Genomic DNA, 13,539 nt, shown 5'->3' with positions numbered 1-13,539 from the left:
ATTAAAAAATATATAAAAATAAAAAACGTACTTTAAACATGTACAGCTCATTACTGGAAGTAAAAGAATATTTAATAATCATATATTATAGTTAAATAATATGTTTATTGGAGTAAAACTGTTCTGTAACTGAAATTAGACTCTAGTTCAGACCCTGTTGATTTCTCTATGCTGGATATAAGATTATTGAGATTGAGATGGTTGGTTATAGAGGAGGTTCTACAGGTTCTGATTGGATCCTGCAGCACATTTACCACATTTAACCACAGATGTTGCTGCTACAGCTGGGCCTGTAGATCCTGTAGCTCCACACTCGTAGTGGGCAGATCATTGAATTGTCCCTCCTGCTTCTCTCAGTGAAATTAACCTCTAATTTAACCTATTTTGACCAATTTCCACCTGAAATTACATACTCACATTTGAAGGCTTATCACTCTAATATTAAATAATTTAGAGTCAATTCTATGAATTAATATCACTTAGAAGCCTTTACACAATTCATATAAGACACTTTCATTATTCAATTGAACATGTAATGGCCAAAATATGGTAAAAACCAGGAAAGTTTTTAGGCGCTTTTCAGATTTTCTATTTTATTTTTTTATTTTCAGACATAAAATGAACTATTTATATGGATGAAGTGTTTTGGCAGCTCTACATTTTGCTATAATGTGTTTACAATCATCATATAAAATTATAAACTGCTGCTTTTAACTGCTTAGATTTTGTTGTGATCTGAAGCAGTAATGGTATTTTCTTTCTCCAAAGGACTGGAAACTTTATAATAATAAAAACTACCACTTTAATAACTCATTTTGCAGTAATAAGGCTGTTTTTGTGTGGTCTACTCCTATACAAACAGAAAACCGCAGTGTCTCTTTAACAGAGCGCTTTCTGCAGAGTGAGCAGTCTCTGAGACAGTATCTGTGGCCAAACAGCCTCCACCCCCCACCCCCCTTTCAGCTAGCAGAACTCGGCACCTGATTGGCTGACAGACCTCATTTGCATATTTTCACGTCCGGTAGAGTCTGTTCTGTAAGCAGAGACCGGACACTCGGCGGAGCGATTTAAAGAACTGGTTGTATATAAATGGGGATTACAGGAGACTGGATTGATGGATTCTCTTAAGTTTGGACGCGTTTTGAAGATAAGATCGTGGGGGATGCACTGGAAAAATATAAAAATGTTTTCTGCCTCTGATGCGCACAAAAGAAGAATCTGATACGCCAATATAAATCCAGCTCGTATTACTTGTTGCCTTGTTGGCTTTAGAGTACTAGTGGGCGGGGCTACTGTTTCACCGGCTTGTACACTTGTTCATTGGCTGGTTTATGCTCTCTTCTGATGGACAAGAGTTAAAAATAATGAAATAAATAAAGGTTCATATTAAAGGGAACATATTAAACCACTTTTTACACAAGTTACAGTAGTTCTGTTCATGATCATGAAGTTCTTTGCTCAAAATCACTTTCTAGAAATCACCAGAGATCTTTATTTTTACCAGTTTCAGTCCAGTTTTCAAAATGAGCCATGTTTATACTTAACTAGCGCTAGTTCACTCTTAACTGCGATAGAAGCACAAAAACTTTTTAAACATTATTTACACAATATTGACGGACACGGACAGTAGGTACAGATCCCTTCCTCAGACGAAGTCTGCTGGCTAGTCTTGCTATGTACTGTCTGAGGTTCTTAACCTGCAGAACGAAATGGGGTTCTTTAAACTAGAAGCTCTAGTGGGTGGAGCTCTGGCACCAAACCCCTTTAGCTGATTGACAGATTAACAGATGGATGGATTGTTTTGGTTTTTATCATGTTTATGGTGTTTATTGTGTTTATAGCAGGAATCGAGACCCAAGTGGAAAAACAAAAGCACACAGAAAGTGAGTTTAGAATAATATGTCCTCTTTAAAATGGAAAATAACTAACAGAGGCAGGAGAAAATCCGTTGGTTTTAAATGGTTCTGAATGTTGGTTTTAATGCATTGCCACCACAAGGCAAAAAGTGATCCCAGAGTCTTTCCTGTGAAGTTCAGCAGATTTCCTGGTCTTGCTGAGGAACTTTCCTCCTGGTACTGGTTTGCTTTCTAGGGCCTGAGAAATCTTCACCCAGAATAAAGTGGTTTTCTGGGATCTGCCAGTTTTTTAGCTGCTATTGTGAGACTTTCTCCAGTAATTAAAGGAGTTTTCTCAGGTTTACTGGGTGCAGGACTTTCCTCTGTTGTACAGAGTTTCCCTCAGCCTGTCTGCAGGAAGTTTCCTGGTCCTGTAGCTTCAGACGTTCCCCAATTTAAAGAAGCTCATTTCAGTAAAGTCGTTTTCCTGTATAGTAAAAGTTTTCCTAGAGCTGGTGACTGAAAGAACGTTTCCTCATGGTAAAGTTCAAAAGTGAAGGAGATTTCCTGAGTTTACCAGTCTACAGAGTTTACTGAGTTTTTTTTTTTTTATTATTTTAAAATGTTCTGAACTGTAGATTAATACTAAATCTATTCAAACTATGAAGACAAACATAGTAGCTCCTCCTGCTTAGAACAGAACTGGAATTCAGGCTTTCAGTTAACAGCTGTGCTGAACTCATCAAGAGTTAATTACTTGAATTTCTTGTCTCTTAATGTAAAGTTTGAGAGCATCAGTTAAAGTAAAGTAGTGAAGAGGTAGAGTTACAGGTATACAGTGAATAGTGAATATTTGAGTAATGTTCTAATCCAGATTATGAGAAGCAACAAATACTCAACTACTTAAGTGAAGAACAATTGAAGGTCAGTCAATGTTAAAATAAGAATTTTATTTTTTTATGCATCTACAGTATCTAAAAAAGTTGCCAAAAATTTCAAAAAATTTCATGATGGAACTGGCACTCATCTGGACCGCCCCAGTCAAAGAAGAGCGAGAGTTAATAGCCTCAGAAACTACAAGTTAACAAACAGCTCCCCAGATAAAAGCATCTAAAAGCTTCTTCACAGAGTATTTAGGTTTGTTTAACACTGTTTTTAAGTTACTACATGATTCCTCATGTGTTCCTTCATAATCTGATAGATCACTTCACTATTCAATTACCACTTCCGGTTACACAAAATCTACCTTTACAATCTGTTACACACACTGTAGTGTCTAGCAAACACACTATTTCATGAACTGCAGCCCTAAAAACAACACTGCTAAACGGAGTATATTGTTTTAAATGTTGTACCATGTAAAAAACACACTGATATACAAACTGTACCTCTAAAAAGAGACATTACTCTGTCTGAAAATACTAAATTACATGATGTATCACCCAAAATACACTTCTCCACACACTGTACAGCTAATACACACTGCTATACACTGTGTAGAAATGAGTTACTAATCCAGGCCGTCTTTTTGAGAAGCCCTGATGCCGTGTTCTGATTGGCCGAAGCTGTGTTTTTTTTTTTCTTTTTCCATACGGCCCTGGTTCTCTCTGTGGTTGGGTAATAAAACGGCTCAGGCAGGATATCTAAGAATACTCTCTGTGGAAACGACACACTGCATCATTCCTTATGATCAACTTCTTATTACTGCACACTCTAAAACTACACACACACACACCCACACACCTCTACACTCCCCAACACACTATACACACACACACACAACGTCCAAACACTTCTACACTCCCCAACACTCTATACACACACACACACACACCCACACACCTCTACACTCCCCAACACACTATACACACACACACACACACAACGTCCAAACACTTCTACACTCCCCAACACTCTATACACACATACACACACACAACGTCCAAACACTTCTACACTCCCCAACACTCTATACACACACACACACACAACGTCCAAACACTCCCTACACTCCCCAACACACTATACACACACACACACACACCTCTACACTCCCCAACACTCTATACACACACACACACACACACACACACAACGTCCAAACACTTCTACACTCCCCAAAACTCTATACACACACACACACACAACGTCCAAACACTCCCTACACTCCCCAACACACTATACACACACACACACACAACGTCCAAACACTCCCTACACTCCCCAACACACTATACACACACACACACACACCTCTACACTCCCCAACACTCTATACACACACACACACACACACACACAACGTCCAAACACTTCTACACTCCCCAAAACTCTATACACACACACACACATACCCACACACCTCTACACTCCCCAACACTCTATACACACACACACAACGTCCAAACACCTCTACACACCCCAACACTCTATACACACACACACACACACACAACGTCCAAACACTTCTACACTCCCCAACAGACTATACACACACACACACACACAACGTCCAAACACTTCTACACTCCCCAACACTCTATACACACATACACACACACAATGTCCAAACACTTCTACACTCCCCAACACTCTATACACACACACACACACACACACACCTCTACACTCCCCAACACTCTATACACACACACACACACAACGTCCAAACACTTCTACACTCCCCAACACTCTATACACACACACACAACATCCAAACACTTCTACACTCCCCAACACACTATACACACACACACACACAACGTCCAAACACCTCTACACTCTCCAACACACTATACACACACACACAATGTCCAAACACCTCTACACTCCCCAACACTCTATACACACACACACACACAACGTCCAAACACCTCTACACTCTCCAACACACTATACACACACACACAATGTCCAAACACTTCTACACTCCCCAACACTCTATACACACACACACACACACACACACACAACGTCCAAACACTTCTACACTCCCCAACAGACTATACACACACACACACACACACAACGTCCAAACACTTCTACACTCCCCAACACTCTATACACACACACACACACAACGTCCAAACACCTCTACACTCTCCAACAGACTATACACACACACACACACACAACGTCCAAACACTTCTACACTCCCCAACAGACTATACACACACACACACACACAACGTCCAAACACCTCTACACTCCCCAACACTCTATACACACACACACACAACGTCCAAACACTTCTACACTCCCCAACACTCTATACACACACACACAACGTCCAAACACCTCTACAATCCCCAACACTCTATACACACACACACACAACGTCCAAACACTTCTACACTCCCCAACACTCTATACACACACACACACAACGTCCAAACACTTCTACACTCCCCAACACTCTATACACACACACACACACAACGTCCAAACACCTCTACACTCCCCAACACACTATACACACACACACACACAACGTCCAAACACCTCTACACTCTCCAACACACTATACACACACACACAATGTCCAAACACCTCTACACTCCCCAACACTCTATACACACACACACACACAACGTCCAAACACCTCTACACTCTCCAACACACTATACACACACACACAATGTCCAAACACTTCTACACTCCCCAACACTCTATACACACACACACACACACACACACACAACGTCCAAACACTTCTACACTCCCCAACAGACTATACACACACACACAACGTCCAAACACTTCTACACTCCCCAACACTCTATACACACATACACACACACACACACACAACGTCCAAACACTTCTACACTCCCCAACAGACTATACACACACACACACACACAACGTCCAAACACCTCTACACTCCCCAACACTCTATACACACACACACACACACTTCTACACTCCCCAACACTCTATACACACACACACACACACACACACACAACGTCCAAACACTTCTACACTCCCCAACAGACTATACACACACACACAACGTCCAAACACTTCTACACTCCCCAACACTCTATACACACATACACACACACACACACACAACGTCCAAACACTTCTACACTCCCCAACAGACTATACACACACACACACACACAACGTCCAAACACCTCTACACTCCCCAACAGACTATACACACACACACACACACAACGTCCAAACACTTCTACACTCCCCAACACTCTATACACACACACACAACGTCCAAACACCTCTACAATCCCCAACACTCTATACACACACACACACAACGTCCAAACACTTCTACACTCCCCAACACTCTATACACACACACACACACAACGTCCAAACACCTCTACACTCCCCAACACTCTATACACACACACACACACACACAACATCCAAACACTTCTACACTCCCCAACACTCTATACACACACACACACACAACGTCCAAACACCTCTACACTCCCCAACACTCTATACACACACACACACACACAACGTCCAAACACTTCTACACTCCCCAACACTCTATACACACACACACACACAACGTCCAAACACTCCCTACACTCCCCAACACTCTATACACACACACACACACAACATCCAAACACTTCTACACTCCCCAACACTCTATACACACACACACACACAACGTCCAAACACCTCTACAATCCCCAACACTCTATACACACACACACACACACCCACACACCTCTACACTCCCCAACACTCTATACACACACACACACACAACGTCCAAACACCTCTACAATCCCCAACACTCTATACACACACACACACAACGTCCAAACACTTCTACACTCCCCAACACTCTATACACACACACACACAACGTCCAAACACTTCTACACTCCCCAACACTCTATACACACACACACACAACGTCCAAACACTTCTACACTCCCCAACACTATATACACACACACACACACAACGTGCAAACACCTCTACACTCCCCAACACACTATACACACACACACAACGTCCAAACACTTCTACACTCCCCAACACTCTATACACACACACAACGTCCAAACACCTCTACACTCCCCAACACTCTATACACACACACACACACACAACGTCCAAACACCTCTACACACCCCAACACACTACACACACACACACACACACACAACGTCCAAACACCTCTACACTCCCCAACACTCTATACACACACACACACACAACGTCCAAACACCTCTACACTCCCCAACACTCTATACACACACACACACACACCTCTACACTTCCCAACACTCTATACACACACACACACACAACGTCCAAACACTTCTACACTCTCCAACACACTATACACACACACACAACGTCCAAACACTTCTACACTCCCCAACACTCTATACACACACACAACGTCCAAACACCTCTACACTCCCCAACACTCTATACACACACACACACACACAACGTCCAAACACCTCTACACACCCCAACACACTACACACACACACACACACACACAACGTCCAAACACCTCTACACTCCCCAACACTCTATACACACACACACACACAACGTCCAAACACCTCTACACTCCCCAACACTCTATACACACACACACACACACACAACGTCCAAACACTTCTACACTCCCCAACACTCTATACACACACACACACACAACGTCTAAACACCTCTACACTCCCCAACACTCTATACACACACACACACACACCCACACACCTCTACACTCCCCAACACTCTATACACACACACACAACGTCCAAACACCTCTACACTCCCCAACACTCTATACACACACCTCCACACAACGTCCAAACACTTCTACACTCCCCAACACTCTATACACACATACACACACACACACACACAACGTCCAAACACCTCTACACTCCCCAACACACTATACACACACACACACACAACGTCCAAACACCTCTACACTCTCCAACACTCTATACACGCACACACAACTTCTTATTACTGCACACTCTTAAACTACACACACACACACACACCGGTCTATAACCCAACACTCACTCTCCATACTGCTGTTATATATACACACGCACAGGTCTAAAACCCAACACTATACCATCCTACCTCACTCATGTTTACACATACAACAGTCTGAGAATTCACCAAAACATCATTCTATAGACTGGGCTTACTTACAGCAATATATGATTAAATATTCAAATAAAAAGGAGTTTAAGGGAGTTTAAGTGAGTGAGCAAGGCTGAGAGAATGAATGAAAAAAAGAGAGAGAATGAGTGAGAGAGTAATAATAATTCATATTGCACATGTACATATTACATTTACCCAACTAAACCCCACCCTAAAAAACTATTATGAATGTATATGTATATATATATATATATATATATATATAAAGTACAAGTCAAAAGTTGACGCACTTTCTCATTAAATGGTTTTGTTAATAGTTTTTCCTACATAATAATCTAGTGAAGTGATCTATCAGATTATGAAGGAACACATAATGAATCATGTAGTAACTTAAAAACAGTGTTAAACAAACCTAAATACTCTGTGAAGAAGCTTTTAGATGCTCTTATCTGGGGAGCTGTTTGTTAACTTGTGGTTTCTGAGGCTGGAAACTTCCTTTCCTGGGGCGGACCTGATGAGTGCCAGTTTCATCATTATAATGTTTTGATTGGCCTTTGCAGTGACTATATTTCTTCCTTTCAGATTGACTGACCTTCGTTTTTTCTTAAAATCATCTTTTTCTGTACTTAGTTGAGTAGTTGTTGCTTCTCATAATCTGGATTAGGATTAGAAGTAATTAACTCTTGAGGAGTTCAGCACAGCTGTTAACTGAAAGAATGAATTCCAGGACAGCACCCACAGGAAATGGACACTGTCCACTGGACACTGTTTGTGGATTATTCTCAGTGTAATAGTCACAGTTAACATTACTGCAACTTCAATATTAAAATTCTTAGTTCCATATCATTAGAATTCATCTATTTGGGAACGTTATGTGTAATTTTTACAGGTTAACCTTCCTGGAACCATTTGAGAATATTGCTAAACTTTATTATAACGTTCTCTGTAAGCTGGGGATGATACTGGTGTGTTTAAAAACTCCAGCAGCACTGCTGCAGCTGATTCACTCACATTATTAGCACAACACACACTGACTTTGCTTTAATGAAGCTTTTCGGAACAATTTGTCTTCTAAAACCCTTTTCTTAAATGTTCTTTAAAGCACTTAATGGTGTTCCTCCACAGTTTTAAGCTGGAGAACGCGTAACATTTCCTCAAGAATCAGTGAGAACGTCTGACGCTGGAATCGTCCACAAAGTGTGTAAACTGTGCCGCATGTTGGGAATCAGTCAGTGTGTTTTCCCAGGCATTCTGAACCACAGTGTAAGGACACACACACACACACACACACACTTAATTAGTACTTCCATGCTGCTGTGTTTTGCTGCAAGACGCCGATTTAACAGGAGAAAAGTGGGCCAGTGATGAGGGGAAAATAATGGCAATCTGGCAACAACAAAAGCCCACTAAAGCCTGCAGAGAGCCGAGCCCCACCGCCTGCTCCACACATGTACTTACGCTTTAATGCTCTGAGACTGGAGATCCTGTCATTTACCTCTTTAACTCTCTGATTCCAGCCGACAGATTCTAAACCACAACATCCAGATACGTTTAAAACCCTCCAGAAACAAATCACAACTCTTTACTGTGATTTTACTTCAACTACAACTCTCTACACATGATCTAAAATCTGCTGAGACTCCAAACAACTCCACACCACCCTGAAGATTCCCTAAAAACAGCCTGAAGATCCCCTAAAAACACCCTGAAGATTCCCTGAAAACAGCCTGAAGATTCCCTAAAAACACCCTGAAGATTCCCTAAAAACAGCCTGAAGATTCCCTAAAAACAGCCTGAAGATTCCCTGAAAACAGCCTGAAGATTCCCTAAAAACACCCTGAAGATTCCCTAAAAACAGCCTGAAGATCCCCTAAAAACAGCCTGAAGATTCCCTGAAAACTGCCTGAAGATAGATTGAAGATCCCCTCATAAAATCCTTCAAACAGAGACAGAAACCAGACAGGTGCTCAGTGTGAGTGGAGGTGTCAGGACAGTGCAATATACTAAACTAAACTAATGGAGATGGAGGAAGAGGTGGTGCAGGTGGTGTTGATTGAGATGGAGGAGTTGGAGGTGTTTGTGGAGGTGGTTAGGTGATCAGTGTGAGTGGAAGTGTCGGGTGCAGTGTAATATAAACTAATAGAGGTGTTGGTGGAGGTGGTAGAGGTGGAGGTGGTGGTGGTGTAGGTGTTGGAGGAGGTGGAGGTGTAGATGATCAGTGTGAGTGGAAGTGTCGGGTGCAGTGTAATATAAACTAATAGAGGTGTTGGTGGAGGTGATAGAGGTGGAGGTGGTGGTGGAGGTTTTGGAATAGGTGGAGGTGTAGGTGATCAGTGTGAGTTGAAGTGTCTGGGCAGTGTAATATAAACTAATGGAGGTGTTGGTGAAGGTGATAGAGGTGGAGGTGGTGGTGGTGGAGTTGGTGGAGGAGGTGGAGATGGTGGTGGTAGAGGAGGAGGTGGTGATGGAGTCGGGGTTTTGGTGGTTAGGTGGTCAGTGTAAGTGGAAGTGTCAGGGCAGTGTAAAATAAACTAAAGGAGGTGTTGGTGGAGGTGGTGGAGGTAGTAGTGGAGGAGATGGAGGTGGTGGAGGAGGTGGAGGAAGTGGAGGAGGTGTAGGTGGTTAGATGATCAGTGTGAGTGGAAGTGTTAGGGCAGTGTAATATAAACTAATGGAGGTGGTGGTGGTGGAGGTAGTGGTGGAGGAGGTGGTAGAGGTGTTGGTGGTTAGGTGCTGAGTGTGAGTGGAAGTGTCAGGGCAGTGTAATATAAACTAATGGAGGTATTGGAAGAGGTGGGGGTGGTGGAGGTGATGGGGTGGGGGTGGTGGAGGTGATGGGGTGGGGGTGGTGGGGGTGGTGAGGTGCTGAGGGTAACTGGAAGTGTCAGGGCAGTGTAATATAAACTAATAGAGTTGTTGGTGGAGGTGGTAGAGGTGTAGGTGGTGTAGGTGGAGGTGGTAGAGGTGGAGGTGGTGGTGGTGTAGGTGGTAGAGGTGTAGGTGGTAGAGGTGGAGGTGGTAGAGGTGGAGGTGGTGGTGGTGTAGGGGGTGGAGGTGTAGGTGGAGGTGGTGGAGGTGTTGGAGGATGTGGGGGTGTAGGTGATCAGTGTGAGTGGAAGTGTCGGGGCAGTGTAATATAAACTAATGGAGGTGTTGGTGGAGGTGATAGAGGTGGAGGTGGTAGAGGTGGAGGTGGTGGAGGTGTTGAAGGAGGTGGACGTGTAGGTGATCAGTGTGAGTGGAAGTGTCGGGGCAGTGTTATATAAACTAATAGAGGTGTTGGTGGTAGAGGTAGAGGTGGTGGTGGTGTAGGTGGTAGAGGTGTAGGTGGAGGTGGTGGAGGTGTTGGAGGAGGTGGAGGTGTAGGTGATCAGTGTGAGTGGAAGTGTCTGGGCAGTGTTATATAAACTGATGGAGGTGTTGGTGAAGGTGATAGAGGTGGAGGTGGTGGTGGTAGAGGTGGTGGAGGAGGTGGAGGTGGGGGTGGTGGAGGAGGTGTTGGTGGTTAGGTGGCCAGTGTGAGCGGAAGTGTCAATGCAGTTTAATATAAACTAATGGAGGCGTTGGTGGAGGTGGTAAAGGAGGTGGAGGTAGTGCAGGGCAGTATAATATAAACTAAAGGAGGTGTTGGAGGAGGAGGTAGAGGTGGAGGTGGTGGTAGTAGAGGTGTTGGTGGAGGTGGTGGAGATGATGGTGGTAGAGGTGGAGGAGGTGGGGATGGAGGACGAGGTGGAGGGTGTTAGGTGGTCAGTGGAAGTGGAAGAGTTAGGGCAGTGTAAAATAAACTAATGGAGGTGTTGGTGGAGGTGGAGGAGGTGAAGCGCATGTAAAAGAGAGTGGGTTCTGATTGGATGACTCAGACTCTTTGCAGAGAACAGGCCAATCAGTTTTTAGTGTGGGCGGGCAGTGTTTTTTCAGTGAGTAAGAGAAGGAGCATCGTGGCTCCAATCTAAACTCATTTCTCATCACACTACTCTAAAGTATATTCATGTCTGGTAAAAGTATAAAACAATGAAAGTCTTGCTCGCTGTACAGTTTGTATCAGTGATTTTAGTACTGCCCACGGGGGACTAAATGATTGCAAAAATACATATAAATATATATATATATATGAAATTAATTTTTGCAACTTGGATATCTGCAGTCACATTTCTATGATACCATACCCAAGGAATTAAAAGCATGCTGATACTTTTGGTTCTCTGCATTTTGACTCATGCTGTTCTTTACTAGTTTTAAAATTTTGCTGAAATCAGTGTTTTATAGCATTAAAAAAGTTTTGACTTTTATTTGAGTAACAGTAAAAGTTTATGGACACATTTCAATGCATTCCAATGGGAGAGTTTTGGCCACAACACTTCTGTACCTTGGTCCACGTCCCTAATATGAAGTACAAATTCAGTTTTTTTTCGCATTGATCTCTCAAAAATGCGTGAAGATCCTACTGCAATCACACCAATACCAGTTCTTCATTGTTCTAAAAATGTTAAACCCCTTTATTAAATTAAAGAACCCTTTTCTGGTTCTTCAATTTGTGATAAAAGGACATTAGATTATATAGTTCTCACCGGGTAATCTGTGTCTGGATTTGATGGCTCGTTCACACTTCCTCTTGGCGTTAAACAGCAGATAGATCTGCTCCTCCTTGGTGAGAACATCGTCAGCCTCCACCTGCAAAAAAACAGCAATAAAAAACACAATTAAACACTTTTACACACTTACGGCTCTCACGGTCGATCTGCTGCTGTCTGCAGAGCGTTCAGGTCAAAACGTGCAGGAAAGAGCTTAAAATACAATAAAATAAAAATGCTAAAGCTGATGGAAACGTTTTAGAGGTCAGACTGGGGTGAGTGTGTATTGATCTGTTTAAACAGCACAGCTATAAAACTACACCTCAGGAGGCGGCAAAACTTCTTCACACAGCAGCCAGAGAGTGTGTAGAGAGTGTGTAGAGAGTGTGTAGAGTGTGTGTGAAGAGGGTGAGGAGGGTGTGAACTCACACCAACAGAGCCAAAATATTGAAGAAAAAAAAAAATCTCACTACTGCTGTTAGAATTAAAAGCATTCACTCTCACCCGATAGCATACACCTATCAGCCACTATATTAAACCCCCCTGACCAACAGTGTGATGTATGGACCCCACAAAAACGATGGAGAAAAATAGTCGTTCCTTCCATTTACTCCCCTTCATTCATTTTCAACATCAACCTGCCACTTGAAACAAATCTGGAGCATTGTGGGAACACCTAAGCAACCCGTACATAATCAACCACCTAGCAACATCATAGCAACCACCGTACAATATCATGACAACCACTAAATCATTTTAAACATGTAATAGTAGTATTTATTCTTAACTTTTATTTTTCTCTTATTTTAGTTCTTCTTTTAGTTTTTTATTTCCTTTTTATTTGTTTCATTCCTTTTTTATTATTATTTTTTTAAATAGTTTTGAATTATTGCTTTTTAACTCATTTTGATTTTCTTTTATTATTATTACTATTATTTTTATTATTATTATTGCTTTTATTTTTTTAGTTCATTTATTTATTTGTATTTTTATTGTAT

The 13,539-nt window shown here is 42.2% G+C and overlaps 1 protein-coding gene across 1 annotated transcript in view; it reads right to left on the bottom strand.

Annotated features, from left to right (window-relative positions):
• pth1r (parathyroid hormone 1 receptor) overlaps window positions 1-13,539 on the bottom strand; it is a 186,672-nt gene that overhangs the window by 58,796 nt on the left and 114,337 nt on the right. Inside the window, exon 2 of the mRNA XM_022685349.2 lies at window positions 12,539-12,641. Coding sequence (XP_022541070.2) covers window positions 12,539-12,641 — 103 coding nt within the window. The remainder of the gene's footprint in view (window positions 1-12,538; window positions 12,642-13,539) is intronic.

The sequence above is a fragment of the Astyanax mexicanus genome, chromosome 8 (genome assembly GCF_023375975.1).
Source record: "Astyanax mexicanus isolate ESR-SI-001 chromosome 8, AstMex3_surface, whole genome shotgun sequence".
NCBI classification, from domain to species: domain Eukaryota; kingdom Metazoa; phylum Chordata; class Actinopteri; order Characiformes; family Acestrorhamphidae; genus Astyanax; species Astyanax mexicanus.
Note: the sequence above shows the minus strand (reverse complement) of the source record. Positions and strands in the feature narration are given on the sequence as shown.